The 27,249-nt window shown below is 41.4% G+C and overlaps 1 protein-coding gene across 1 annotated transcript in view; it reads left to right on the plus strand.

Moving 5' to 3' along the window:
* LOC120056246 (low-density lipoprotein receptor-related protein 8-like) overlaps positions 1-27,249 on the plus strand; it is a 174,060-nt gene that overhangs the window by 81,022 nt on the left and 65,789 nt on the right. Inside the window, exon 4 of the mRNA XM_039004496.1 lies at positions 23,670-23,798. Coding sequence (XP_038860424.1) covers positions 23,670-23,798 — 129 coding nt within the window. The remainder of the gene's footprint in view (positions 1-23,669; positions 23,799-27,249) is intronic.

Raw genomic sequence — 27,249 nt, forward strand, 5'->3', positions numbered from 1 at the left:
AGGCAGAGGTGTAACCTGATTAATGCCAAGCTCTTAGAGTAGGAGGGGTAAAGGGGGAACACTTTCATACTTTCATTTAGGCTGTGTCAGACTGACTGAGACCGTGCTCGTCCGGGAGGAGGAGAAGGGCGGGGGAGACGTGTTTGCGGCTTGTCTGGACTGAGCTGGGCCACAGGTGTGGGAATTGGGAAATGGGAGATCAAAGGGGTTCTGAACTATTCCGTTTCCCCATCGCAGTCGGTTTTCCTCTGAGTCATGGGAAGCAGTGTGGACTTGAGACAAGATCATTATCTTGTCTTTTCAAGCAGATAATTTAGAGGAATGACATTAAGATGTTATTCTAAGTTTATCTGATTGACATTTATCCGTCAGCACTTGTTTCTCTTGTACCAACCAGAGTTGTAGACGAGACCGCCTTCAGCGAGTCCAATTCAAGAGGGACCAGAGCTATTCAAGTCTGCGACAAGACGGAGACTGGGGCCGTTCAAGTCCAGGTCAAGACAGAGACCACAGCTATTTCAGTCCGAGTGAAGACCGGACCCAGAGCTATTCCAGTCCGAGTCAAATCTGAGAACTGAGATATTCCAGGGGGAACCAAGGTGGGTTCTACTCCGTGTCAAGACAGAGATCAAAACTATTCGAGTCAGAGTCAAGACTGAGACTACAGGTATTCCAGCTGAGTCAAGACCGAGACCAAGGTGGGATCAAGACTTAGACCGTAGCAACCTGAATACTACAACACTGGTACCATGTTTTCATCTTGTGGTTGGTGAACCATTGGTTGATTGCACAGGCCTACAAAGTTTGTCATTGTGTAGTAGGTGGTCCTTTTTTATATGTGTATTGTCACGTTCCTGACCTGTTTTCTGTTGTTTGGTATGTGTTTAATTGGTCAGGGCGTGAGTTTGGGTGGGTAGTCTATGTTATGTGTTTTCTATGTTGGGTTAATGGGTTGCCTGGTATGGCTCTCAATTAGAGGCAGGTGTTTGGCGTTTCCTCTGATTGAGAGTCATATTAAGGTAGGTTGTTCTCACTGTTTGTTTGTGGGTGATTGTTCCTGTGTCAGTGTATTCCACATGGGACTGTTTCGTATGTCCGTTCGTTTAAGGTAGTCTGTTCCTGTTCTTGCGGCCTTTGTCTATATGTAAGTTCGTTTGTTTCAGGTCTGTTGCCTTCGTTTATTGTTTTGTAGTTTGTTCTAGTGTTTTGTCAGTGTTTCGTCTGTTTGTAATAAAGTCAGTATGTATTCATCACCCGCTGCGCCTTGGTCCGTTAATACACCACCAGACGAACGTTACATGTATATTATAAATTCATCAAATGCGACTCGTAATAAGAGTAAGCAATTTGGCTATTAGCCTGTTTATCTGACTCCATACCGATAATTGGCAATATGCAAGAGACTATGGTAGAGTTACAGTAATAGGCAAGGAAGACATGTCTGAGAATGGAATTCTAAATACAAGTGTATTTTATTACTTTGTAAAACAAATGGATTCACATACAAAGCATAAAGCTTAAGTTACAAGGCATTAACACGCATTACAAGGCATAATTCTAAGCATGGTCAGAGAGAGAGAGAGAGAAAAACGATAGCCTGAAAGGACATGCCCCAAAAGTCCATTGGGTGGAGACAGAAAGAAAGAAAGAAAGAAAGAGTATCTCACTACAGCAGGTCAGGAACAAATAAGAGAATGAACAATGAATCTTAGACCCTTTTATAAGCATCTGAGTTGGTTGGATTCAAAACCTGAGTTGTTGACCAATAGTATTTCTGTAAAGTTAACCTCCAGTCAGATATTACATTTACATTTTTTTTTTTTTTACATTTTAGTCATTTAGCAGACGCTCTTATCCAGAGCGACTTACAGTAGAGTGCATACATTTTATTACATTTTATTACAGATATCAGAGTTACATGATGGTGTGACAATGGGGGTTGGCAAGACCAACACAGAGAATGATGAATTCCTAAGATAACACAGCAAATTCTTGAATGTAGTTGATAAGAAGAGTCACTTCTGGGGCTGGGCTGCCCTACAATAGTGCATGTTATTAAAAAGGAATTTGAATGCAGAAAGGGAATTGGAAAAATACAATTTATCTTTGACATTTTTTTCTCCTAATTTTGTACCGCTTTAGCAGGTAGTGGGCCGGTATCTCATGAACAAAGAATGAAGAAAGGAGATACAGATCACGAAAAATCATATATGTGTTATATTCATGTAGCATTTCAGTCAATGGTAAATTCTTTGGGATTCATGCCCAAAGATTTGGCCAGAAAAATGGGATATGCCTGGGTGTAACCACAAGCTCGAAGTAAACAATCAAACAGTGTCTGTTGGAGACAGACAGGTCGAGTGGAAAATTAGGTGAACCCCTCTCCTCCATAAAGGTAGCCACTCACTTGACAAACTGGTCATTCTCACCTCTCTTACTTGAGGAAGTGACTTCGTTCACTAAAGCTCTCCTCAGGACGGGTAGATTTCTAGTTTCCTGCTGAACCGCTCTCAGGTGAACCGTGAGGTTTACACTGCAGAACTTAGGACTTAATTTGCTAGGTTATTGTCATTAAATGCGCTGTTGAAAATGTCGTTTTCTGAGACCCTACTCTCATTTGGCTACAAGCTATAACCTAACTGCTGATCAGGGCTTAGGCTACATTACATTTTATTTTGATTGTTCAAGTTCACCATCGGCAATAGTTTTAGTTTAAACAATTACTGAATATGGTCATTTTTAGCTATACAGGGGAAGTTGATAATTTCACAAGAGGACAGCAATCTCTGCTACCGGCACTGCATGGTCAAAGCAGAGGAGAAGAAAAGTCCACTCGGTGTAACTTCCAAAAAGTCTAAACCATTAGATTTTGAGATGGGATGAAATCCAAAGTTGTGCTATATATTCATTGGCTATGTCATAGCACATTTTTAAAGATAAATATTGATACATTACTAGCTCAAACACTTTGAATTTGCAAAAACAACATGAATTAGTGGGTAATGGTTATTTCAGATCAAAAGTGGGGGGACCCAAAGCGAACATTGCCCACCTTATCTGATAGGTAGTAGATTCCCAGTTTCCCTTATGGCTCAGCTCAGGTGCCTACATACATCATAGACATATACGCTACCATTTAAACGGTTGGGGTCACTTAGAAATTTCCTTGTTTTTGAAAGAAAAGCACATTTTTTGTCCATTAAAATAACATCAAATTGATCAGAAATACAGTGTATTGTGAATGTTGTAAATGACTATTGTAGCTGGAAATGGCAGATTTTTTTATGGAATATCTACATAGGCGTACAGAGGCCCATTATCAGTAACCATCACTCCTGTGTTCCAATGGCCCGTTGTGTTAGCTAATCCAAGTTTATCATTTAAAAAAATGTATCATTAGAAAACCCTTTTGCAATTATGTTAGCACAGCTGAAAACTGTTGTGATGATTAAAGAAGCAATAAAACTGGCCTTCTTTATACTAGTTGATTATCCGGAGCATCCGAATTTGTGGGTTCGATTACAGGCTCAAAATGGCCAGAAACAAAGAACTTTCTTCTGAAACTCGTCGGTCTATTCTTGTCCTGAGAAATGAAGGCTATTCCATGCGAGAAATTGCCAAGACACTGAAGATCTCGTACAACGCTGTGTACTACTCCCTTCACAGAACAGCACAAACTGTCTCTAACCAGAATAGAAAGAGGAGTAGGAGGCCCCTGAGCACAACTGAGCAAGAGGACAAGTACATTAGTGTCTAGTTTGAGAAACAGACGCCTCACAAGTCCTCAACTGGCAGCTTCATTAAATAGTATCCGCAAAACACCAGTCTCAACGTCAACAGTGAAGAGGCGACTCCGGGATGCTGGCCTTCTAGGCAGAGTGCAAAGAAAAAGCCATATCTCAGACCGGTCAATAAAAAGAAAAGATTAAAGATGGGGAAAAGAACACAGACACTGGACAGAGGAACTCTGCCTAGAAGGCCAGCATCCAGGAGTCGCCTTTTCACCTCCCTGACCAAGGCCCTTCTCCCCAGATTGCTATGTCGGACGGGCGGACACCTCTAGGAAGAGTCTTGGTTGTTCCGTAAGTAAGATATTTCCGTTTTTTTCCCTTCACATTTGCATACATTTCTTAAAAAAACAGTTTTTCGCTTTTTCATTATGGGGTATTGTGTGTAGATTTATGAAGGGGAAAAACATATTGAATCCATTTTGGAATAAGGCTGTAACGTAACAAAATGTGGGAAAAGTTCAGGGGTCTGAATACTCTCCGAATGCACTGTACATGCATGCATGTCAAATAATATCTATGCATCGCTAAAAACACTATAATGACCAGAAAGTAATACCACAATTGTAGGACTAAATACAATGGAGCATACAGGTGAATAATGCACACAGCATAGAATGACCACTGATAAGTGTAGGCCAGATCTACAACAATGTAATGAGAAAAATAGTAGCTGGACTAGCAACTTAAACGTGACTGCAATGCAACTAGGGTCTGCGCATGTGCACAAGACCACGACCAGAGTAGATTAGTAACTGCGCCACGAAGAAAGGCACAGGCTAAATTAGGCTACATGCTACTACTAGGGCTACATACAGTGCATGGTTGCGTGAGGCTATAAAAAGGTTGTAAATGTCTATAAACATGACTATGAGCATATACAGACTATGAACAGAATAGTATTACCCCTGAAATTATATGTGAGTTACACCAGGCCTAACGAGCTAGCATTACTAGCTAACATCTTGGCTTAGCTGGCTAGCAGTAGCGTGACGCACATGAACATTACTCTATAAATATTACAAACATGGTAAATATCTGAGCTGCCTTAGCAACACCCAACTAAATATGCAATGACACGTCACTGTACTTATACAAGTCAAATTCAGATAATCTTTAGGTATAGTCCTGGTACATTCTCTTCTGACCACGATCTCGCTCTAATGGCAAGAGCGGGTTTCAGTGAGGTGCACCGGGAATAGCGGACTGTTATTGGCGGATACAAGTGGGGGGACTTGTAGGGGTGTTGGGCAAGTACAACAAACTACTAGTTCAGGGGTGCTGAAACTGCTTACTAAGGGCTGGCCTTTTCAACACAGTGTGTAGTCCACATGATGGTGTGCAAATTAGGACTTCCTAATGGCTGCTGTGGTGTCAGGTAGTAGACCATCACAGCTGGCTCTGAGAGCAGCTCCTGCTGTCACAGTCGCATTAAAATGGATGGAGAAGCGAGCGACTAAATAGTGCCACGAGAGCCAGGAAACCTGTTCATATCACCATAGTGAACGTCTCTTCATCAAAATAACATTTTTCTTTCATCTCCTTGTTGAACTGATCAACCTGCTGTGTCAGAAGCACATTATTAGCGGACGCTGTGAACTGATTTTGATGGACATTCAGTAGAACTTTGAGAATTAATTAATAGCGCCATTTAGCAAGAAACCTTGACCTTCTGACATACTACAAATCGTGTGTTAGTGTGTATTTCTCTTCTGTTGGTGCCAGACAGAGACCTATGTTTGCAGTGATAGTGGAGCCTCTGTTTTACATCTGCTAATGCTAATTAACGTACAGCGCACTCACCTTCCGCACTCACGCTCCAATTACGCTGAAGCTTAATCAGCTATGAGGCATGCTGCGTGTCTTCTCTCTCTTTCTATTTCGTTTTCTTTTATCTTTGCCTCATTCACATCCATAGACACACACACACACTGAGAGCGATAGAGACAGAGACAGGCCCTAGATCTGTGCCAGCCCAGATCATTGTAGCGCAATGAGTGGGCTCGCAATCACACGCTAAAGTAGCATTACACTGGCACATTAAAGATTTAGGCTGGGGTTTTGGCCAAGTACTGAGAAATTAATGGCTATCTGCGGAGATTCACGTGAAATGCCAGACCTCATTGATTTCCCAGCGAGGTAAGGTTGAATCACGGGGGACCATCAAAACATGTATACTTCCCTTCATGTATACAGTGGTTCCTCCTTTAAAAGTTGCGACTTCAGCAAAGATGGCTGACAAAACATTACAGGGAAGCAAATGTATGTAGTTATAACGTCATAACGAGTCAAGCAAAAAAATTACAATTGAGAGGAATATGTTAATGTAGAGACAAAAGATTGTGCATATTTTTTTGTTAGTTTATGAAAATCACTATTTAGCAAGTTTTCTTTCTGCCATATCCCACTTTATTTTACCTTTATTTAACTAGGCAAGTCAGTTAAGAACAAATTCATATTTTCAATGACGGCCTAGGAACAGTGGGTTAACTGCCTTGTTCAGGGGTAGAACGACAGATTTTTACCTTGTCAGCTGAAGGATTTGATCTTGCAACCTTTCGGTTACTAGTCCAACACTCTAACCACTAGGCTATCTGCCGCCAATACCAGGTGTATCAAACTCATTCATTATAGCAAGCAGGGAGCAGGTTTCGAACTCTCAACATTCTAGCCCGAAGTCCAGCACGCAATCGACTGTGCCCAAATGTATTAATTGGGGTTGGGTCCGATTGTGGTTAAAAACACTTTATCAATTGGAATCTTTAACGTGGAAAGGGGAAAAAGTATTGTTATTCGTTTTTCACAAGCGTAGCAGGATGGGCTACTAGCTGAACAATAGACTATTCAACCTTTACTAGTGTAGCAGGATGGGGTACTAGCTGAACAATAGACTATTCAACCTTTACTAGTGTAGCAGGATGGGCTATTAGCTGAACAATAGACTATTCAACCTTTACTAAATAATTGTCTAAAGCTGAGCTAGGTGTGAACCACCCCTCCCCTCCCCAACTTGAGCTAGGTATGAACCCCCCCAAACTTGCAACAAATAATTTTCAGGACTATCTAGGAAAAGCAGCGGAGATGCACAATAGGTTTCTAAGAAGAGGCTATTCTCCACAATGTGGATGAAGCTCTAAATTTGGCATTGGGGAAAACACGAGATGAACTGCTACAAAAAAGACCCGCGAAACCTAAAGAACACTCTGTAATGTTCACAGCTACAACTACTTTGAACTCGCGAAAAGTGGGAGATGCGGTCAAGAAACACTGGCATGTTTTAATTATGTGATAAATTGGTCCATGCCAGCTGCCAGCCACAAAAGAAAATCAGCCAGAATGTTTTGGGATTTTCACCCTCCAGACGTTATTTCCTAAAGGTCTTGATGATGAAATGCCTATGTATGTTATGTTGTAAATTTGAACATGAATTATGCCCCTGTTTCAGATTACTCTGACGTTGTTCTTACACTGTACCCAATGATTTATGAAAACTTGCTTGGTAGGTCGATATCCTCATTGTGGTTTTACAGACGTGTTTAAGACGTTTTATGTACACACTTTATTTGAATATTTATGAAATGCATATTGTTATATTTGGTAGCACTTATTTGTTTTTCCTTTGCCTCCAACCCCTTTCGATGCGTGGAACGGATGTGGGTGTGGCTAGGTCTACATAAGGGTGCTAATTTAAGAAACTCACAAAAGCTCTGACGAAGGCTGTGATGCCGATACGTAAGGCTTAAAGATCAGTGATACGATCAAGACCAGTGTGCGGTTTCCTTCTTCTTTTTCCTCATCTTATCCGGCTGTTGCCATGCACCTGCAAAAAAGATAGCTCAGATGTGCGAGTGCCTTTTGAATTTTGCGTGCCCTGCATTCTGTAGTACAGACATGGCCTGTTCTCTGTTAGGAATTAGGAACTTTATTATTTTATCATTATTTTAACAATAAAATGTGTTTATTTGTTTATTAGGCTACTGTGCAGTCTACAATACATACTGTAGTTAACATTATACTTCTGGCCCTTCTTTGGACACTGTGTTAACAACCCTCCAGGCGAGCTTCAATGCCATACAACTCTCCTTCCGTGGCCTCCAATTGCTCTTAAATACAAGTAAAACTAAATGCATGCTCTTCAACCGATCGCTGCCTGCACCTGCCCGCCTGTCCAACATCACTACTCTGGACGGCTCTGACTTAGAATATGTGGACAACTACAAATACCTAGGTGTCTGGTTAGACTGTAAACTCTCCTTCCAGACTCACATCAAACATCTCCAATCCAAAGTTAAATCCAGAATTGGCTTCCTATTCCCGCAACAAAGCATCCTTCACTCATGCTGCCAAACATACCCTTGTAAAACTGACCATCCTACCAATCCTCGACTTCAGTGATGTCATTTACAAAATAGCCTCCAATACCCTACTCAATAAATTGGATGCAGTCTATCACAGTTCCATCCGTTTTGTCACCAAAGCCCCATATACTACCCACGACTGCGACCTATACACTCTCGTTGGCTGGCCCTCGCTTCATACTCGTCGCCAAACCCACTGGCTCCAGGTCATCTACAAGACCCTGCTAGGTAAAGTCCCCTCTTATCTCAGCTCGCTGGTGACCATAGCAGCACCCACCTGTAGCACGCGCTCCAGCAGGTATATCTCTCTGGTCACCCCCAAAACCAATTCTTCCTTTGGCCGCCTCTCCTTCCAGTTCTCTGCTGCCAATGACTGGAACGAACTACAAAAATCTCTGAAACTGGAAACACTTATCTCCCTCACTAGCTTTAAGCACCAGCTGTCAGAGCAGCTCACAGATTACTGCACCTGTACATAGCCCATCTATAATTTAGCCCAAACAACTACCTCTTTCCCTACTGTATTTATTTATTTATTTAGCTCCTTTGCACCCCATTATTTCTATCTCTACTTTGCACATTCTTCCACTGCAAATCAACCATTCCAGTGTTTTACTTGCTATATTGTATTTACTTCGCCACCATGGCCTTTTTTTTGCCTTCACCTCCCTTATCTCACCTCACTTGCTCACATTGTATATAGACTTATTTTTCTACTGTATTATTGACTGTATGTTTGTTTTACTCCATGTGTAACTCTGTGTTGTTGTATGTGTCGAACTGCTTTGCTTTATCTTGGCCAGGTCGCAATTGTAAATGAGAACTTGTTCTCAACTTGCCTACCTGGTTAAATAAAGGTGAAATTAAATAAAAAATAAAATAAAAAACATGGAAAAGTGCCTAATCCCTTACATAAGGGAGAGCAGGCCATGTCTGTACTACAGAATGCAGGGCACGCAGGAGACCGGTGTTATTTCATAGTTGTGATGTCTTCACTATTATTCTACAATGTAGAAAATAGTAAAAATAAAAATCCTGGAATGAGTAGGTGTGTCCAAACTTTTGACTGGTACTTGTTTAATTAATTTGAATAATACTATGGTGTTTCTATTCCATGAAAAACGAAACCCTCAGGGTGTCTATTAGGATGGATTGGAAAATATGGCGATGTACGACATGACGGTTGGGAGTAGTCTACAGGATTGGAGGATTCTAAATTGTTCCAATATTCTGTAAATCAGTGATATTTATTCCCATAGTAATCCATTATGGATCCATAACTAAATCAACATCTGCATTTTGAAAGAGTATTTTTTTATCATTATTTTATTAACGAAATGTGTTTATTTGTTTATTAGGCTACTGTGCAGTCTGCAATACATACTGTAGTTAACATGGGACTCTCAAAATGCAGATGTTGATTTAGTTATGGATCCATAACAAATTACTATGGGAATAAATATCACTGATTTACAGAAATATAGGAACAAAATAGCAGAAAGACATCAATGCATGACTAAGTGAAAATTCAACTAAGTGGAAGTTAGGATTTTGACGCCAAGTGAAAGGCCATTATGCTGACTTCATGTCAGAAAAATGGCTGACTTGGTTATGTGGAAATCCACTATCTGCAAGTGGTTGAGCCTTGGCTTTTGTTGAAAAGTTTGAATCACTATTGGCTAAAATGGGTAACTTTGGGTTTGTTTCCATTCCCCTTTGAGCCTGGTTCAATTGGGCCAGAAATATTTTGTGAGGGTTTTATACAGGGCCTGGGCACAACGGTACAGATTTTACAACTACAATGTTGTACCTGAGTACTTGCACCTCTTACAGAATATTTGTTCTAATAAATGAACACTGGTACTGCAACATTGAAATATGTCCTGGCACCTAAAATGAGCGCTGGTGCCGTTTACGTTCTACTTCAAGCACTGACTGTTGGTAATATCCGCCGTTGCTTGATATGACACACACCAGACATTTTAGAGTGACAGCTAAAAGAGACAGCTAGAAAAGAGTAGTACTGCACACTCAGTATTAACTAATGTGCAGCTTCCGGAATAAACCTGCAATACCTGAAGACACATCCTTCACACGATACGAATCCTCTCTATCGATCGACATCGGATTTCTTAAACCTCTTGCATTATTTCCTAATTTTGGCCCATTTAAATGACATAACCACAGAGGATTATGGATCGTTCTCTGAGGAGGTTTAATGAAAACAGCCTCATCCAGTCTCTTTGTAGATATTGAGTTTCAACTCCATTGAGATTTTCCACTGTTAGGGGGTATGAGAAATAAGGCTTTGCCTCACTTTATTGACTTAATAACGGAGAGGATTTTAGTTACGTAAAGATGTGCATTTCAGTCGGGTGGGAGGGTGTTTCCGTGTGTGGCAGTATGTGTGTGTGAAGATTTCTTTCTTTGAATGCACTTTATTCTAGTTAACGTGTTTTCAAGGTTCACACACCTTCACGTGTACTGAGTCATGCCACATACCGCATGATGGCCTGCATTGAACCCAGGTGATACTCATATTGTGATATACAACAATGTGAGCTGGATAGGTTACAGTAGTATGCTAACGCTAGCTATGCTAAGGGACTGTACAATTTTAGACTTCTTATGCAACGATTTTGCCGTCCCAGACAAAATGTCCACATCGTGGGCAAATTGTTAGGTCGTAAACGATTGTCGGACGTCTTGGCTCATTCATTGTGACAGGGTCTAGGTCTGCCAATTAAGTACCACTACGTGCGCTCGTAGTCTCCAACAAAGTTCTGGCAGTGTCCAAAAATGTTTAGCCTTTGTCGTGTAGTGTGGCTGGTGTTATGAGCCGATGCCTAGGAACACGGCCGGCAATAAGTATAGTATAGTGATAGTATAGTATAGAATAGTGAATAGTCAGATTAATCCAATAGTTTGATTTAAACATTTACACACGATTCCCTAATATTGTTGGTTACATGACATCTGAAATCAGTCTACCTGATGGGATTTTGATCAATGCACAAAATCGGCAATCAAAATAAACATTCTACCATAGCGACTATGATATTTTTGGAAAGCCTATTTGATTCTGAGTTCAGATATATAAAGTTTGTATTTCAAAACTCTTTCTTAGATGAACACTTTCAGTTTTTCCGAACTCACTTCACTCGCAGATAAGAGGGAGGCTTGTGCTTTGGGTGCTGGCACATGCGTAGATCAAATACACCGCTGCTTTAACGACGTGCGCTGAGAGTCGGGAAGCAAGTTCAGGGAGTGAGTGTTTTAATAAACAAATTCAACATAATACAAAACAAGAAACACAAACAACGCACAGACATGAAACAGAAACAATGATGACTGGGGGAAAAACCAAAGGGAATGACATACAGTTGGAGTCGGAAGTTTACATACACTTAGGTTGGAGTCATTAAAACTCATTTTTCAACCACTCCACAGATTTCTTGTTAACAAACTATAGTTTTGGCAAGTCGGTTAGGACATCTACTTTGTGCATGACACAAGTCATTTTCCAACAATTGTTTACAGACAGATTATTTCAATTATAATTCACTGTATCACAATTCCAGTGGGTCAGAAGTTTACATACACTATGTTGACTATGGCTTTAAACAGCTTGGAAAATTCCAGAAAATGATGTCATGGCTTTAGAAGCTTCTGATAGGCTAATTGACATAATTTGAGTCAATTGGAGGTGTCCCTGTGGATGTATTTTAAGGCCTACCTGCATCTTTGCTTGACATCATGGGAAAATCAAAAGAAATCAGCCAAGACCTCAGAAAAAACATTGTAGACCTCCACAAGTCTGGTTCAACCTTGGGAGCAATTTCCAAACGCCTGAAGGTACCACGTTCATCTGTACAAACAATAGTACGCAAGTATAAACACCATGGGACCACGCAGCCGTCATACTGCTCAGGAAGGAGATGCATTCTGTCTCCTAGAGAAAAACGTACTTTGGTGCGAAAAGTGCGAATCAATCCCAGAACAACAGCAAAGGACCTTGTGAAGATGCTGGAGGAAACAGGTACAAAAGGATCTCTATCCACAGTAAAACGAGTCCTATATCGACATAACCTGAAAGGCCGCTCAGCAAGGAAGAAGCCACTGCTCCAAAACCGCCATAAAAAAGCCAGACTACGGTTTGCAACTGCACATGGGGACAAAGATTGTACTTTTTGGAGAAATGTCCTCTGGTCTGATGAAACAAAAATAGAACTGTTTGGCCATAATGACCATTGTTTTATTTGGAGGAAAAAGGGGGAGGCTTGCAAGGCGAAGAACATCATCCCAACCGTGAAGCATGGGGGTGGCAGCATCATGTTGTGGGGGTGTTTTGCTGCAGGAGGGACTGGTGCACTTCACAAAATAGATTGCATCATGAGGTAGGAAAATGATGTGGATATATTGAAGCAACATCTCAAGACATCAGTCAGAAAGTTAAAGCTTGGTCGCAAACGGGTCTTTCAAATGGACAATGACCCCAAGCATACTTCCAAAGTTGTGGCAAAATGGCTTAAGGACAACAAAGTCAAGGTATTGGAGTGGTCATCACAAAGCTCTGACCTCAATCCCAAAGAAAATTTGTGGACCGAACTGAAAAAGCGTGTGCAAGCAAGGAGGCCTACAAACCTGACTCAGTTACACCAGCTCTGTCAGGAGGAATGGGCCAAAATTTACCCAACTTATTTTGGGAAGCTTGTGGAAGGCAACCCGAAACATTTGATCCAAGTTAAACAATTTACAGGCAATGCTACCAAATACTAATTGAGTGTATGTTAACTTCTGACCCACTGGGAATCTGATGAAAGAAATAAAAGCTGAAATAAATCATTCTCTCTACTATTATTCTGACATTTCACATTCTTAAAATAAAGTGGTGATCCTAACTGACCTAAGACAGTGAATTTTTACTCGGATTAAATGTCAGGATTTGTGAAAAACTGAGTTTAAATGTATTTGGCTAAGGTGTATGTAAACTTCTGACTTCAACTGTAGGTGCTGTTGAATTCTAGCTATTTTGAAGAAAAAGCCAAAACAGGATTTATTCAGTGATATGAGGCACTCTTTTGGTGTAGGCATCTGTCACAATGAATCTACAGGTGGTGTTTAAATCAGATTTCTGACAAATCTACTGCACAGCCAACAAAGTAACTACGGTGCTGGAAGATTAGACTAAGATGAAGAGAGAAAAAAACTCACAGTGCACTTAGATGCCAATTTCAGTAAGAATTAGATCAGATGGCAATTTCAGTAAGCAATGTTCTAAGCTTTCGGTCAAAGCAGCTGAGCAGAAATCAGACTTATAAATTCTAACCACTATGCCAGGTGATCAATGCTGTGTAGACATTGTGGATGATGGTGCTCAGTCATCTCTCTCTAAACCACAGACCATGTTCCTGTTTGATTCCTTCCTTCCTTCCTTCCTTCCTTCCTTCCTTCCTTCCTTCCTTCCTTCCTTCCTTCCTTCCTTCCTTCCTAGAAGTAATCACTGATTGGATCTGTGAAAGCTATGCACCCGAAGCTTTGATCGATGCTTTTCCTTTTCCTTTGAAATCTAAATCTGTTCAAACCAGCCATCAGAAAGGAAATGCCGACATTTTGCAAACCCTAACAGGGCCCATCACCAAGTCACATTCACTTAGAGGCAGTGTGTGTTGGTGTGACTCTGGCCTGAACGTGTGAAGGTCGCTAGGTGGTGAGGGAAGCAGCTGGTGCCCAGGGGAGGCAGGTTGAGTGGTGGGGCCTGATGTATCCGCCAACTGCCCCCTGGAGAAATGCTGACCTGGGCCCTGGGTGTTATAGCTGCAAAACAAGGTAGCCTAAGTACTCAGATAGCACAGTATGGCACTGATATATTTACTAATACAATAAAGAGGGAGAGAGAAAGGGAGAGCGAGAGAAAGAGAGAGAGAGAGGAGGAGATAAGAGAGCGAGCAAGACAAAGGGCAAATGAGATGAGTGGATTTGAGTGGAGAAACGGTGATACAGAACAAGAGCAATAGAGAAATGAATGAGGTCCTAAGAGTTCAGCATGACACAGAGATTTACCAATTCCAAAATGAGAACCGCTCAATAGCAGGAAGAGAAAGACAAAGGGAAGGAGAGATGAGGAAGGAGTGGGTGACACATGGGGAGAGAGAAAGAAAAAAGGAGGTTGTGATACAGACACGCACTGCCAAATGGCCTTTTCAATTCTTACCCTCGAGCAAAATCAAAGCCCTCCATACTGAGTGGCAGAGCGGAGAATAATGAAGGGAGGAGAGAAGGAGGGGTGAATGTAGGGAGGGCTGGATGAAGGCCTTGTGTTGAATCAGAAAAGCAAGATACGGTGGCAAGTAAGAGAGAGAGAGGGAGAGATGAGCGAGTGAGAGTGACAGAGAGAGAAAGAGAGAGTGGATAGAGCTGTTCTATCCTCTAACCGATCGCCCTTTGATGAACTACACACTTAATCCCCCTTCGACGCACACAAGGAAATCAAATACCAACTGCGTGCCAAAGTGGCTCACGACACCTAAACAACAAGGTAGTGATTGATTAGATTACGCTAAACCCCGGTGACTTCCACAAGCTGCCGCTAAAGTTGTGGCTAATGTGTTTTGTTGGAGAAGGCGGCCATATAGGCCTCGTAAACAACAATTACTCAGAGGCAGAGTGACATTTGTGTCTCAGTTGTTTACCGCTGGAGTGACAAACGAGGACTTAACGTTATGACATGGGAGCTGGTAAGGAATTCATAATCTGTCGTAAAGGAGTTGGCTCATTGAACTTAATTTGAAGTTCACTGAAGTTTCTATGACGTGAGGGACGTGTGGCTTTATGTTTTGATTTGTATGTCCACATTTGTCGGTAAAGTATGGTGTGTACTTTGAAGGTGTCCATTTTGACCCATATGTTTCTCCTTTCACTGTTTTATGTTGTATATTGATAAATCACTCCTGACTGATGTGATTGGTCAGTTTCTTCTAACTGGAACAAACGGTTTAATTCACAGTCATTAATCTATTAATATTATATGTTCCCCTCTGAAAAAAATGCTGGTGACTAGTGCTGTGTTTTTTCTGGTGACCAGCTTTCGCTGTGTTTTTATTGGTGACCAGCAACACCAGCATAAATTGGTCACCAGCATACCAGCATGAGTTGGTCACCAGCATCACCAGCTGGTCGGCCAACCTCACCACCTACCCCCCTTTTGTAGCCACCCTTTGCCTTGATGACAGCTTTGCACACTCTTGGCATTCTCTCAACCAGCTTCACCTGGAATGCTTTTTCAACAGTCTTGGAAAGGGAGTTTCCACATATGCTGAGCACGTCTTGGCTGCTTTTCCTTCACTCTGCGGTCCGACTCATTCTAAACCATCTCAATTTGGTTGAGGTCGGGGGATTATGGAGGCCAGGTCATCTGATGCAGCACTCCATCACTCTCCTTCTTGGTAAAATAGCCTTTACACAGCCTGGAGGTGTGTTGGGTCATTGTCCTGTTGAAAAACAAATGATAGTCCCAGTAAGCCAAAACCAGATGGGATGGCGTATCCCTGCAGAATGCTGTGATAGCCATGCTGGTTAAGTGTGCCTTGAATTCTAAACACCATAACACCTCCTCCTCCATGCTTTATGGTGGGAAATACACATGCAGAGATCATTCGCTCACCCACACCGGTCTGACAAAGTCACGTCGGTTGGAAACAAAAATCTACAAATTGGACTCCAGACCAAAGGACACATTTCCACCGGTCTAATGTCCATTGCTCGTGTTTCTTGGCCCAAGCAAGTCTCTTCTTATTCTTGGTGTCCTTTAATAGTGGTTTCTTTGCAGCAAATCGACCATGAAGGCCTGATTTACACAGTCTTCTCTGAACAGTTGATGTTGAGATGTGTCTGTTACTTGAACTCTGAAGCATTTATTTGGGCTACAATTTCTGAGGCTGGTAACTCTAATGAACTTATCATCAGCAGCAGAGGTAACTCTGGGTCTTTAGTTCCTGTGGCGGTCCTCATGAGAGCCAGTTTCATCATAGAGCTTGATGGTTTTTGCGACTGCACTTGAAGAAACTTTCAAAGTTCTTGAAATGTTCCTGATTGACTGACCTTCATGTCTTAAAGTAATGATGGACTGTCGTTGCTTATTTGAGCTGATCTTGCCATAATATGGACTTGTTTTTTTACCAAATAGGGCTATATTCTGTATACCCCCTACTTTGTCACAACACAACTGACTGGCTCAAATGCATTAAGAAGGAAAGAAATTCCACAAATTAACTTTTAAGGCACACCTGTTAATTGAAATGCATTCCAGGTGACTACCTCATGAAGCTGGTTGAGAGAATGCCAAGAGTGTGCAAAGCTGTCATCAAGGCAAAGGGTGGCTATTATAAGAATCTCAAATATAACATATATTTTGATTTGTTTAACACTTATTTGATTTCTACATGATTCCATTTGTGTTGTTTCATAGTTTTGACGTCTTCACTATTATTCTACAATGTAGAAAATAGTAAAAATAAAGAAAAACCCTTGAATGAGTAGGTGTTCTAAAACATTTGACTGGTAGTGTATGCAAATATTTCTTTACACCTCCAGCAGAATAATACAATTTCTGAGTGCATGTTATTCAGTTTAACTGGCATATATGTACGTTATATGGATGGTCTTAAACTGCAGTAATTTATGTCTGAGATTATATGAACACGACTTGGCATTCTAACATATCTTTATCCATTAATCATCAGTAGCGTCTCCCAGCTCTTTCTCACATTTTTGTTTTACATGTTTTGTGTCATCGGGAAAAGCCTCTATCAACCCTTGATACAGTTTGCAAATCAACTTTAGAGGTTTGTCAGACTGCCTTAAAACAGTTCCAATCTTTGAAGCTTCTTGCTTGTCCAGTGTTTGCTGCACAGAAAGAATAAAGTCTTGTATCGGCAAAAATGTACCTCTGCGCTGTCACAGACTGGCCTTCCCTGGCTTCCTGACCCTGCTGAGACCCCTGTCACCATCTGATCCTGCTCAGATGAGGCATTACAAAGAATTACCTTGGTGTACATTTATACATTATATTACCAATGAATAGAATCAATGGTTCAATCATTTAAATGACCATTATTCCCAGATCCCAGACTGTAGCCTACCCATCAACTCAAGATGGCATTTTGTATCCATTCACTGATTGTAATAATATACTGCAAAATGCACCTGAGCGCCATAGACTGGTCTTCTGTTCCCCGGAAGACGTGGATGTCGATTATGGCAGCCCGCCGCACCTCTCTGATTCAGAAGGGTTGGATTAAATGCAGAAGACACATTTCACTTGAATGCATTCAACTGAATAGGTATCCCCCTTTCCCTTTCCCTGGCTGTCTGACCCTGCAGGGACACATGTCACCATCTGATCCTGCTAAGACACGATGAGCATAGTGTGATAGTGAAGCTTGTAGAGCGGTTTATACCGTGGCAGTGTGAAAAGTAGGGAATTAGCTAGGGAAACTGACAGATCAATAGCGTTACGTTACTATACAGACTAATAAAAACTAACATTGCGCTGAAAAACGTCAGAATATCAAATTTCAATCGTTTTGGCAGCTGGTTTCGTCATTTGATTCAGGTCTATTGTGATTGAGCAAAAATAATAGCTAAAGTTAGTGAGCTAGCTGTGTCAGCACGAACTGTGGTGTGCGTGTGGTTCGTGTGGTCCTTTTTTCAGCAGGGTAGATACTTTTATTGTTACTAATTATGTGTTGCGGTTTTATTCGGCATGTCTCACTTTAAAGGGGATTTTAACCAGCCGTGGTTCAAAATAGTATCTGTTTTCTTTCAAACACTTTTTTTGATTGAGATCGTCTGGTGATATGAAACTAATGGAATCATTAGCAAACCCTGCCCATCTGTCACTCAGGCAGGCCCAATCAAGCGTTCAAAGTTTTTAAAGTATTGACAGGAAAACAAATACTATTTGCATCCAGGTCTGATTTGAACTGTCATCAAGGTTAAACCTTGTAAAATTAAGGTGACACTATTTCTTAGCCTGCCTCCGAGTATTCCTGGCTCTGCAGTACAGCCCCACAATGCAGTCAGAGTCAGCCAGTGTGTCATGCTGCCTGGTGGTGGGTGGTGGGGAGAATAAGAGAGTAACTTGGCCCGGTCCGCTGGGCAGAATAAATGGCACCAAACGATCAGATACCATGAGTTACAGGCAGATGTACTGCTTCATTAAGCTGGGCTAGCATAGCCACGTCCCTCTCTGTGAATTATGGTTTAGGTACAAGAATGCTAGCTTGCTTGCTAAAGCCCTTCCAACACTGTACAGTGCATTCAGAAAGTATTCATACCCCTTGAGTTATTCCACATTTTGTTGTGTTACAGCCTGAATTTAAAATGGAATAAATATGTTTTTTTAATCATCTATCTACAAACAAATTCCCATAATGACAAAGAAAAAACGTGTTTGTAGATACAGAAATATATAATTTACATAACTATTTAAACCCCCTGAGTCAATACATGTTAGAATCACCTTTGGCAGCGATTACATCTGTGAGTCTTAATGGGTAATGTTTATGTGGTCCCGTGTGGCTCAGTTGGTAGAGCATGGCGCTTGCAACGCCAGGGTTGTGGGTTCATTCCCCACGGGGGGACCAGGATGAATATGTATGAACTTTCCAATTTGTAAGTCGCTCTGGATAAGAGCGTCTGCTAAATGACGTAAATGTAAATGGGTAAGTCACTAAGAGCCATCCACACCTGGATTGTACAATATTTGACCATTATTATTTAAGAAATTCTTCAAGTTTTGTCAAATTGGTTGTTGATCATTGCTAGACAATAGAGGTCGACCGATTTATGATTTTTCAATGCCGATACCGATAACGATTATTGGAGGACCAAAAAAGCCGGTACCGATTAATCGGCCGATTTTATTTTAATTAAATGTTTTATTTATTTATTTGTAATAATGACAATTACAACAATACTGAATGAGCACTTTTATTTTAATTTAATATAATACATCAATAAAATCAATTTAGCCTCAAATAAATAATGAAACATGTTCAATTTGGTTTAAATAATGCAAAACCAAAGTGTTGGAGAAAAAAGTAAAAGTGCAATATGTGCCATGTAAAAAGCGAACGTTTAAGTTCCTTTCTCAGAACATATGAAAGCTGGTGGTTCCTTTTAACATGAATCTTCAATATTCCCAGGTAAGAAGTTTTAGGTTGAGGTTAGTATAGGAATTATAGGACTATTTCTCTCTTTACCATTTGTATTTCATATACCTTTGACTATTGGATGTTCTTATAGGCACTATAGTATTGCCAGTGTAACAGTATAGCTTCCGTCCCTCTCCTCGCCCCTACCTGGGCTCGAACCAGGAACACATCGAAAACAGCCACCCTTGAAGCATCGTTACCCATCGCTCCACAAAAGCCGCGGCCCTTGCAGAGCAAGGGGAACAACTACTCCAAGTCTCAGAGCGAGTGACGTTTAAAACGCTATTAGCGCGCAATCCGCTAACTAGCTAGCCATTTCACATCGGTTACACCAGCCTAATCTCGGGAGTTGCTAGGCTTGAAGTCATAAACAGAGCTGTGCTTGAAGCATTGTGAAGAGCTGCTGGCAAACGCACGAAAATGCTGTTTGAATGAATGCTTATGAGCCTGCTGCTGCCTACCACCGCTCAGTCAGACTGCTCTATCAAATATCAAATCATAGACTTAATTATAACATAATAACACAGAAATACGAGCCTTAGGTCATTAATATGGTCAAATCCGGAAACTATCATTTCGAAAGTAAAACGTTTATTCTTTTAGTGAAATACGGAACCGTTTCGTATTTTATCTAACGGGTGGCATCCATAAGTCTAAATATTCCTGTTACATTGCACAACCTTCAATGTTATGTCATAATTAAATCTCTGAGCGATTTCCTTCCTCTCCGGCAACTGAGTTGGGAAGGACGCCTGTATCTTTGTAGTGACTGGGTTTATTGATACACCACCTAAAGTATAATTCATAATTTCACCTTTTTTCAAAAAAGGATATTCATAGTCAGATTCTTTTTCTTTGTACCCATCTATCAATATGTGCTCTTCTTAGCGATGCATTGGAAAACCTCCCTGGTCTTTTTTGTTGAATCTGTGTTTGAAATTCACTGCTCGAATGAGGGACCTTACAGATAATTGTATGTGTGGGGTTCCCGAGATGAGGTAGTCATTCAAAAATCATGTTAAACACAATTATTGCACACATGCAACTTATTATGTGTCCATGCAACTTATTATGTGATTGTTAAGCAAATTCTAACTAATAAACTTATTTAGGCTTGCCATAACAAAGGAGTTAAATACTTATTGACTCAAGACATGTCAGCTTTTAATTTTTTATTAATAAATAAATGAAAAATGTAATTCCACTTTATGGGTTATGGTACGCAGGCCAGTGACAAAACATCTCAATGTAATCTATTTTAAATTCAGGCTATAACACAATAACATGAATACTTTCTGAAGATACTGTACGTCGGATTCAGTCTTTTACGATTTGCTACAGTTCTGTCATCACGTTCTGCTATTGGCTTGCGAGGCTACGTCAGCTGACCTCTAGGTGACCAGGCTGCTCGTTATGGCGCACACCTGTCACCAGCGTTACGCACATCTGCGCATAATGACACTCACCTGGACTCCATCACCACCTTGATTACCTGCCTTATATACAGTTGAAGTCAGAAGTTTACATACACCTTAGCCAAATACATTTAAACTCAGTTTTTCACAATTCCTGACATTTAATCCGAGTAAAAATTCCCAGTTTTAGGTCAGTTAGGATCATCACTTTATTTTAAGAATGTGAAATGTCAGAATAATAGTAGAGAGAATTATTTATTTCAGCTTTTATTCATCATTCATCACATTCTCAGTGGGTCAGAAGTTTACATACACTCAATTACTATTTGGTAGCATTGCCTTAAAATTGTTTAACTTGGGTCAAACGTTTAGGGTTCTTTGGAACTTTGGAAGTATGCTTGGGGTCATTGTCTATTTGAAAGACTCGTTTGCGACCAAGCTTAAACTTCCTGACTGATGTCTTGAGATGTTGCTTCAATATATCCACATCATTTTCCTACCTCATGATGCAATCTATTTTGTGAAGTGCACCAGACTCTCCTGCAGCAAAGCACCCCCACAACATGATGCTGCCACCCCCGTGCTTCACGGTTGGGATGGTGTTCTTCAGCTTGCAAGCATCCCCCTTTTTCCTCCAAACATAACGATGGTCATTATGACCAAACAGTTCTATTTTTGTTTCATCAGACCAGAGGACATTTCTCCAAAAAGTACAATCTTTGTCCCCATGTGCAGTTGCAAACCGTAGTCTGGCTTTTTTATGGCGGTTTTGGAGCAGTGGCTTCTTCCTTGCTCAGCGGCCTTTCAGGTTGTCGATATAGGACTCGTTTTACTGTGGATAGAGATATTGATTAGCACTTTTCGCACCAAAGTACGTTCATCTCTAGGAGACAGAAAGTGTCTCCTTCCTGAGTGATATGACGGCTGCGTGGTCCCATGGTGTTTATACTTTGCGTACTGTTGTTTGTACAGATGAACATGGTACCTTCAGGCGTTTGGAAATTGCTCCCAAGGATGAACCAGACTTGTGGAGGTCTACAGTTTTTTTTTCTGAGGTCTTGGCTGATTTCTTTTGATTTCCCCATGATGTCAAGCAAAGAGGCACTGCGTTTGAAGGTAGGCCTTGAAATACATCCACAGGTACACCTCCAATTGACTCAAATGATGTCAATTAGCCTATCAGAAGCTTCTAAAGCCATGACATCATTTTCTGGAATTTTCCAAGCTGGTTAAAGCCATAGTCAACATAGTGTATGTAAACTTCTGACCCACTGGAATTGTGATACAGTGAATTATAAGTGAAATAATCTGTCTTTAAACAATTGTTGGAAAAATGACTTGTGTCATGCACAAAGTAGATGTCCTAAACGACTTGCCAAAACTATAGTTTGTTAACAAGACATTTGTGGAGTGGTTGAAAATTTTGTTTTAATGACTCCAACCTAAGTATATGTAAACTTCCGACTTCAACTGTAGATTCTTCTCCTGTTTGCTTTTTACCACCATGAAATAAATAATTGTATTTGATCAAATTAAAATACATGATGCCATTTCAAATATGTATAGTACATCTATACCATCATACTGTTAATCATTTTCGTTAATCGTTTATCATCTCCAATGCTTTTTTTGCCTTTGAAAACCACCACAGAAAACCTGTCAGACAGCGCATTACATGAAAATCCGAGACCCTGCTAAACCAACCCTCAGCTCGACTACGACAAGCTAATAAAAGGTTGTGACACTATTAACATCTAACACACTCGAAAACAAGACCAAATCAAATTACCACCAGATTTTTCTTCTTCGTTGATTCGATTCGGGGGCGACTGTGAAAAACGGCTTAAATCCAGCCGGCTGTATGTACTGTAAGCAGAGATGTATAATTAACGACAGCAGGGCTTGATACTAAACGCTGAGTAATCTGGATCAAACGGCGCCCGTGCCAGCTACACCAACCAACAGATTGGGCTAGAAAGAAGGGGAGATGGAGGAGACTGTGAGCTGGGGAGGACCAGGGTTCTCTTTCACACTGCGGCCAACTGTACTTTTGCTGTATTAAATGTTCTTGTCATGTCTCTAGGGTTGATGCTAGAAAACAAAATATGTTGGCTGAGTGGTTGTGCTTCTGGATGTGCGTCAGTGACATGGGGATGTTGTTCTGTTTATATACCTCCCGGGTGGCGCAGTGGTCTAGGGCACTGCATCGCAGTGCTAGCTGCGCCACCAGAGTCTCTGGGTTCGCGCCCAGGCTGGGCTGGATTCGCGCCCAGGCTCTGTCGCAGCCGGCCGCAACCGGGAGGTCCGTGGGGCGACGCACAATTGGCATAGCGTCGTCCGGGTTAGGGAGGGTTTGGCCGGTAGGGATATCCTTGTCTCAGTATGTAAAATGTAAATGAAAAATGTAATAAAAATGTATGCACTCTACTGTAACTCGCTCTGGATAAGAGCGTCTGCTAAATGACTAAAATGTAAAATATACAGTAGGTCCGTGGAGATACTAGGGTTGAATTCTATTTAGACCCCTCGCCCCTTACATACACCCTAGACATTCCTGTAGTTGTGAGTGGATTGGATAGAATTCCGTATCGACACCGAGCCTCTACGACCTAGACCTAGGATTCGATAGATATACGCATCATGGTGATAGCTTCACCATTGTGTTTAATAGGCCCAAGGGGATAGAAGGGCTCGCTCACTCTCCTGATACACATATCTGGTATTATGGCGATGAGCAATGTAGCAGAAACTCGGTGGCCAAATGACTTACACCTTCTCAGTCGCCTCAGGTCTGCGAAGTGGAGTGAGTGAGGGCAGCAGGGGATGGTGTTGGAATGGAACGCAGCCTAACAAGTCATCTCTGCCTTCCCTCCCTTCCTCCCTCCCCTCCAGGCAAACAGACGTGCCCTCCGGAGAAGTTTGACTGCGGCGGCTCTACCAACAAGTGTGTCTCAATGTCGTGGCGATGCGACGGCGAGCGGGACTGCGAGAACGGGTCAGACGAGGAGGACTGTGCCGCCGGTGAGTGTAATGGACAGCTGTCAATCGAAGGCCATAGAAACGACTTATTGGCAGAGACAGGTGTCCTCACGCTAAGGATGGGCAGTAGTCCAGCCTACTGCCAAAGTGCCTGACTGAATTTTTTATGGAAAACTATGGTGAAAATATAAGGGGGAAAAAGCTTTTATAAGGTGTTCTGCTCAGTTGTCAGTTGACGAGACAGATTACATTTGTAGTTGAGCAAGAGTAAGGGAACCAGGGAAAGTGTTGGGGGGGGGGTGACATGAAGTGGCTTCTATGAGAAATAGAGGCAGGGGTGTGTTACCCCAGGTAGTAGGTTACCCCAAGCTACCAGATAGGGTGCAGTATATTCACTGTGTTTGTGCATGTTTTTTGAGACATAAAATTAATCAATAGGATGCATTACGTGTCAAACCTCGCAAGTCAACAAATTCTTATTTACGATGACGACCTAACCCGGCCAAACCCGGACGATACTGAGCCAATTGTGCGCCATCCTATGGGACTTCCAATCACAGCCGGATGTGATATAGCCTGGATTCGACCCAGGGACTGTAGTGACGCCTTTGCACTGAGATGCAGTGCCTCAGACCGCTGCGCCACCCGAGAGTGTTTCCACGACATAGACTAACCAGGTAGTAGGTGCCAGGTGCACCGGTTTGAATGTGTCAAGAACTGCAACGCTACTGGGTCTTTCATGCTCAATTGTTTCCTGTGTGTATCAAGAATGGTCCACCACCCAAAAGACATTCAGCCAACTTGACACAACTGTGGGAAGCATTGGAGTCAACTTGAGCCAGCATCCCTGTGGAACGCTTTCGACACCTTGTAGAGTCCATGCCCTGACAAATTGAGGCTGTTCTGGGGGCAAAGGGAGCGGGGTGAAACTCAATGTTAGGAAGGTTTTCTTAATGTTTTGTACACGGTGTATATCTGGCGCTAATAGTGGAAGGTTAGTGTTTCACAGTATTACTTACCCACCAATGTTGTGATTGGCTGTGATATTCGCCTATTGATTTCTCGGTTGGCTGTTCTGACTTTGTGGAAATCGCTAATTTCCTGGTTACTAAAATTCTAAACTTTTTGCTCCATTTCAGTTTATGTGAGAAAACAAGCACTGAATAGTGTAGGGAATCACCAGCATTAAACAGCTGTAAAAATTACATTTTTTGGTTATTGAAAGAATACAGTGCCTTCAGAAAGTTTTCACACTCTTTGACATTTTCCACATTTTGTTGTGTTACAAGGTGGGATTTAAATTAATTTAATTGTCATTATTTGTCAACGATCTACACAAAATCTTCCTTATTGTCAATGTGTATGGTACAATACAACCATTTTCAGGTCTTTCCATAGATTTTCATGCATATTTAAGTCAAAACTGTAACTCGGCCACTCAGGAACCTTCACTGTTTTCTTGGTAAGCAACTCCAGTGTATATTTGGCCTTAACCTTTAGGTTATTGTCCTGCTGAATGGTGAATTCATCTCCCATTGTCTGGTGGAAATCAGACTGAACCAGGTTTTCTTCTAGGATTTTACCTGTGCTTAGCTTCATTCTGTTTATTTTTTATCCTGAAAAACTCCCCAGTCCTTAACGATTACAAGCATATCCATAACATGATGCAGCCACCACTATGCTTGAAAATATGGGGAGTGGTACTCAGTAATGTGTTGTATTAGATTTGCCCCAAACATAACACTTTGTATTCAGGACAAAAAGTGAATAGCTTTACCACATTTTTTACAGTATTACTTTAGTGCCTTGTTGTAAACAGGATGCATGTTTTTGAATATTTGTATTCTGTACAGGCTTCCTTTCAATTAGGTTAGTATTGTGGAGTAACTACAATGTTGTTGATCCAACCTCAGTTTTCTCCTATCACAGCCATTCAACTCTGTAACTGTTTTAAAGTCACCATTGGCCTCATGGTGAAATCCCTGAGATACCCCTGTATCTTTGTAGTGACTGGGTGTATTGATCCAAAGTGTAATTAATAATTTCACCATGCTCAAAAAGGGATATTCAATGTCTGCTTTTTGTACATCTAGCAAAAAGTGCCCTTCTTTGAGAGGCATCGGAAAACCTCCCTGGTCTTTGTGGTTGAATCTGTGTTTGAAATTCACTACTCGACTGAAGTACCTTACAGATAATTGTATGTGTGGGGTACAGACATGGGGTAGTCATTCAAAAATCATGTTAAACACTATTATTGCACACAGAGTGAGTCCATGCAACTTATTATGTGACTTTTTTAGGCTTGCCAAAACAAAGGGGCTGAGTACTTCTTAACTCTAGACATAACAGCTTATCATTTTGAATTAATTTGTACAAATAACTCCACTTTGACATTATTGGGTATTGTGTGTAGTAGGCCAGTGACCAAAAAAATCTTAATTTAAGCCATTTTAAATTCACTACTGACTGAACATGTATGTCATTCTGCAGCAGTACCCTTGTCATAGAATTGGGTTTAAACAATTGTCGCCATGTTACAATTCTATGTATCTTTAAATAGGCCCACTATTGTGTGACATTAAAGTGTTTTCTTCTTAGAGATCCCTATCATCTCCATATCTGGCTTTTTGGTGTTTCTTTTCTCCGTATGCTTATCTTCTGACGATGGAGGACACGACAGCTCGGTGTGCAGCACTTGAGATTTCTCGGCATAGCAAATGGCACCGTATTCCCTACGTAGTGCACTACTTTTTTATCAGGGCCTGTCAAAAGTAGTGTTCTGTGTAGGGAATAGAGTCCCATTTGGGACGCATCCCCTATCGATGGAAACAGGGGCTAATGAATAAATCAGCTCTGCTGAGAAAATACATAGACTTTGATGCACAAATCAAAGGTTGCAATTCAATATCAAGTATGAGAATCAGTGTGTATAGAATTTTCCCTTGGCGGCCGGCGAGAGCTTTGGTATCTTCCATGACTTATCGCAACCATAGCGATAGGAAGAGATACCAATTCAACTAGACCCAGCTTTGCATGGTGCAAGTGCCAATCCATCAACAATGGATGATGACATCACCCTCCTCTTTACCTAATCACGTGCCACCCTGGTGTGTCTCCACACACTCATACACACACCCCTCCGTGACTACACTCCTGCCCTACTTTACACAGCAGCGTGAAGAATTGACTTCTCCTTTTCTTTCGTGCCCTCTTCTCTCCCGCATGTCGGGGGAAAATTGATTGAAGCGAAAGCACCACGGGAGGCTGAATGTTTGGACTTTGAAGATTCTGTGCCGCCGTGGCATGCGCACCGAAAGCCACACTTGGAGAAACCCTGTCTTATTTTCCCCAGATGAGGGAAAGAGCAGAGAGAAGGAGAAAAACATGCTGTATGTTTTCCTGGAATCGTTTGGGTCCCCAAGGTTTTGTGTGTCCTGTGTGTTCTTATTTTTAACTAGGAAAGTCAGTTAGGAACAAATTCTTATTTTCAATG

The sequence above is a fragment of the Salvelinus namaycush genome, chromosome 11 (genome assembly GCF_016432855.1).
Source record: "Salvelinus namaycush isolate Seneca chromosome 11, SaNama_1.0, whole genome shotgun sequence".
Lineage (NCBI taxonomy): Eukaryota > Metazoa > Chordata > Actinopteri > Salmoniformes > Salmonidae > Salvelinus > Salvelinus namaycush.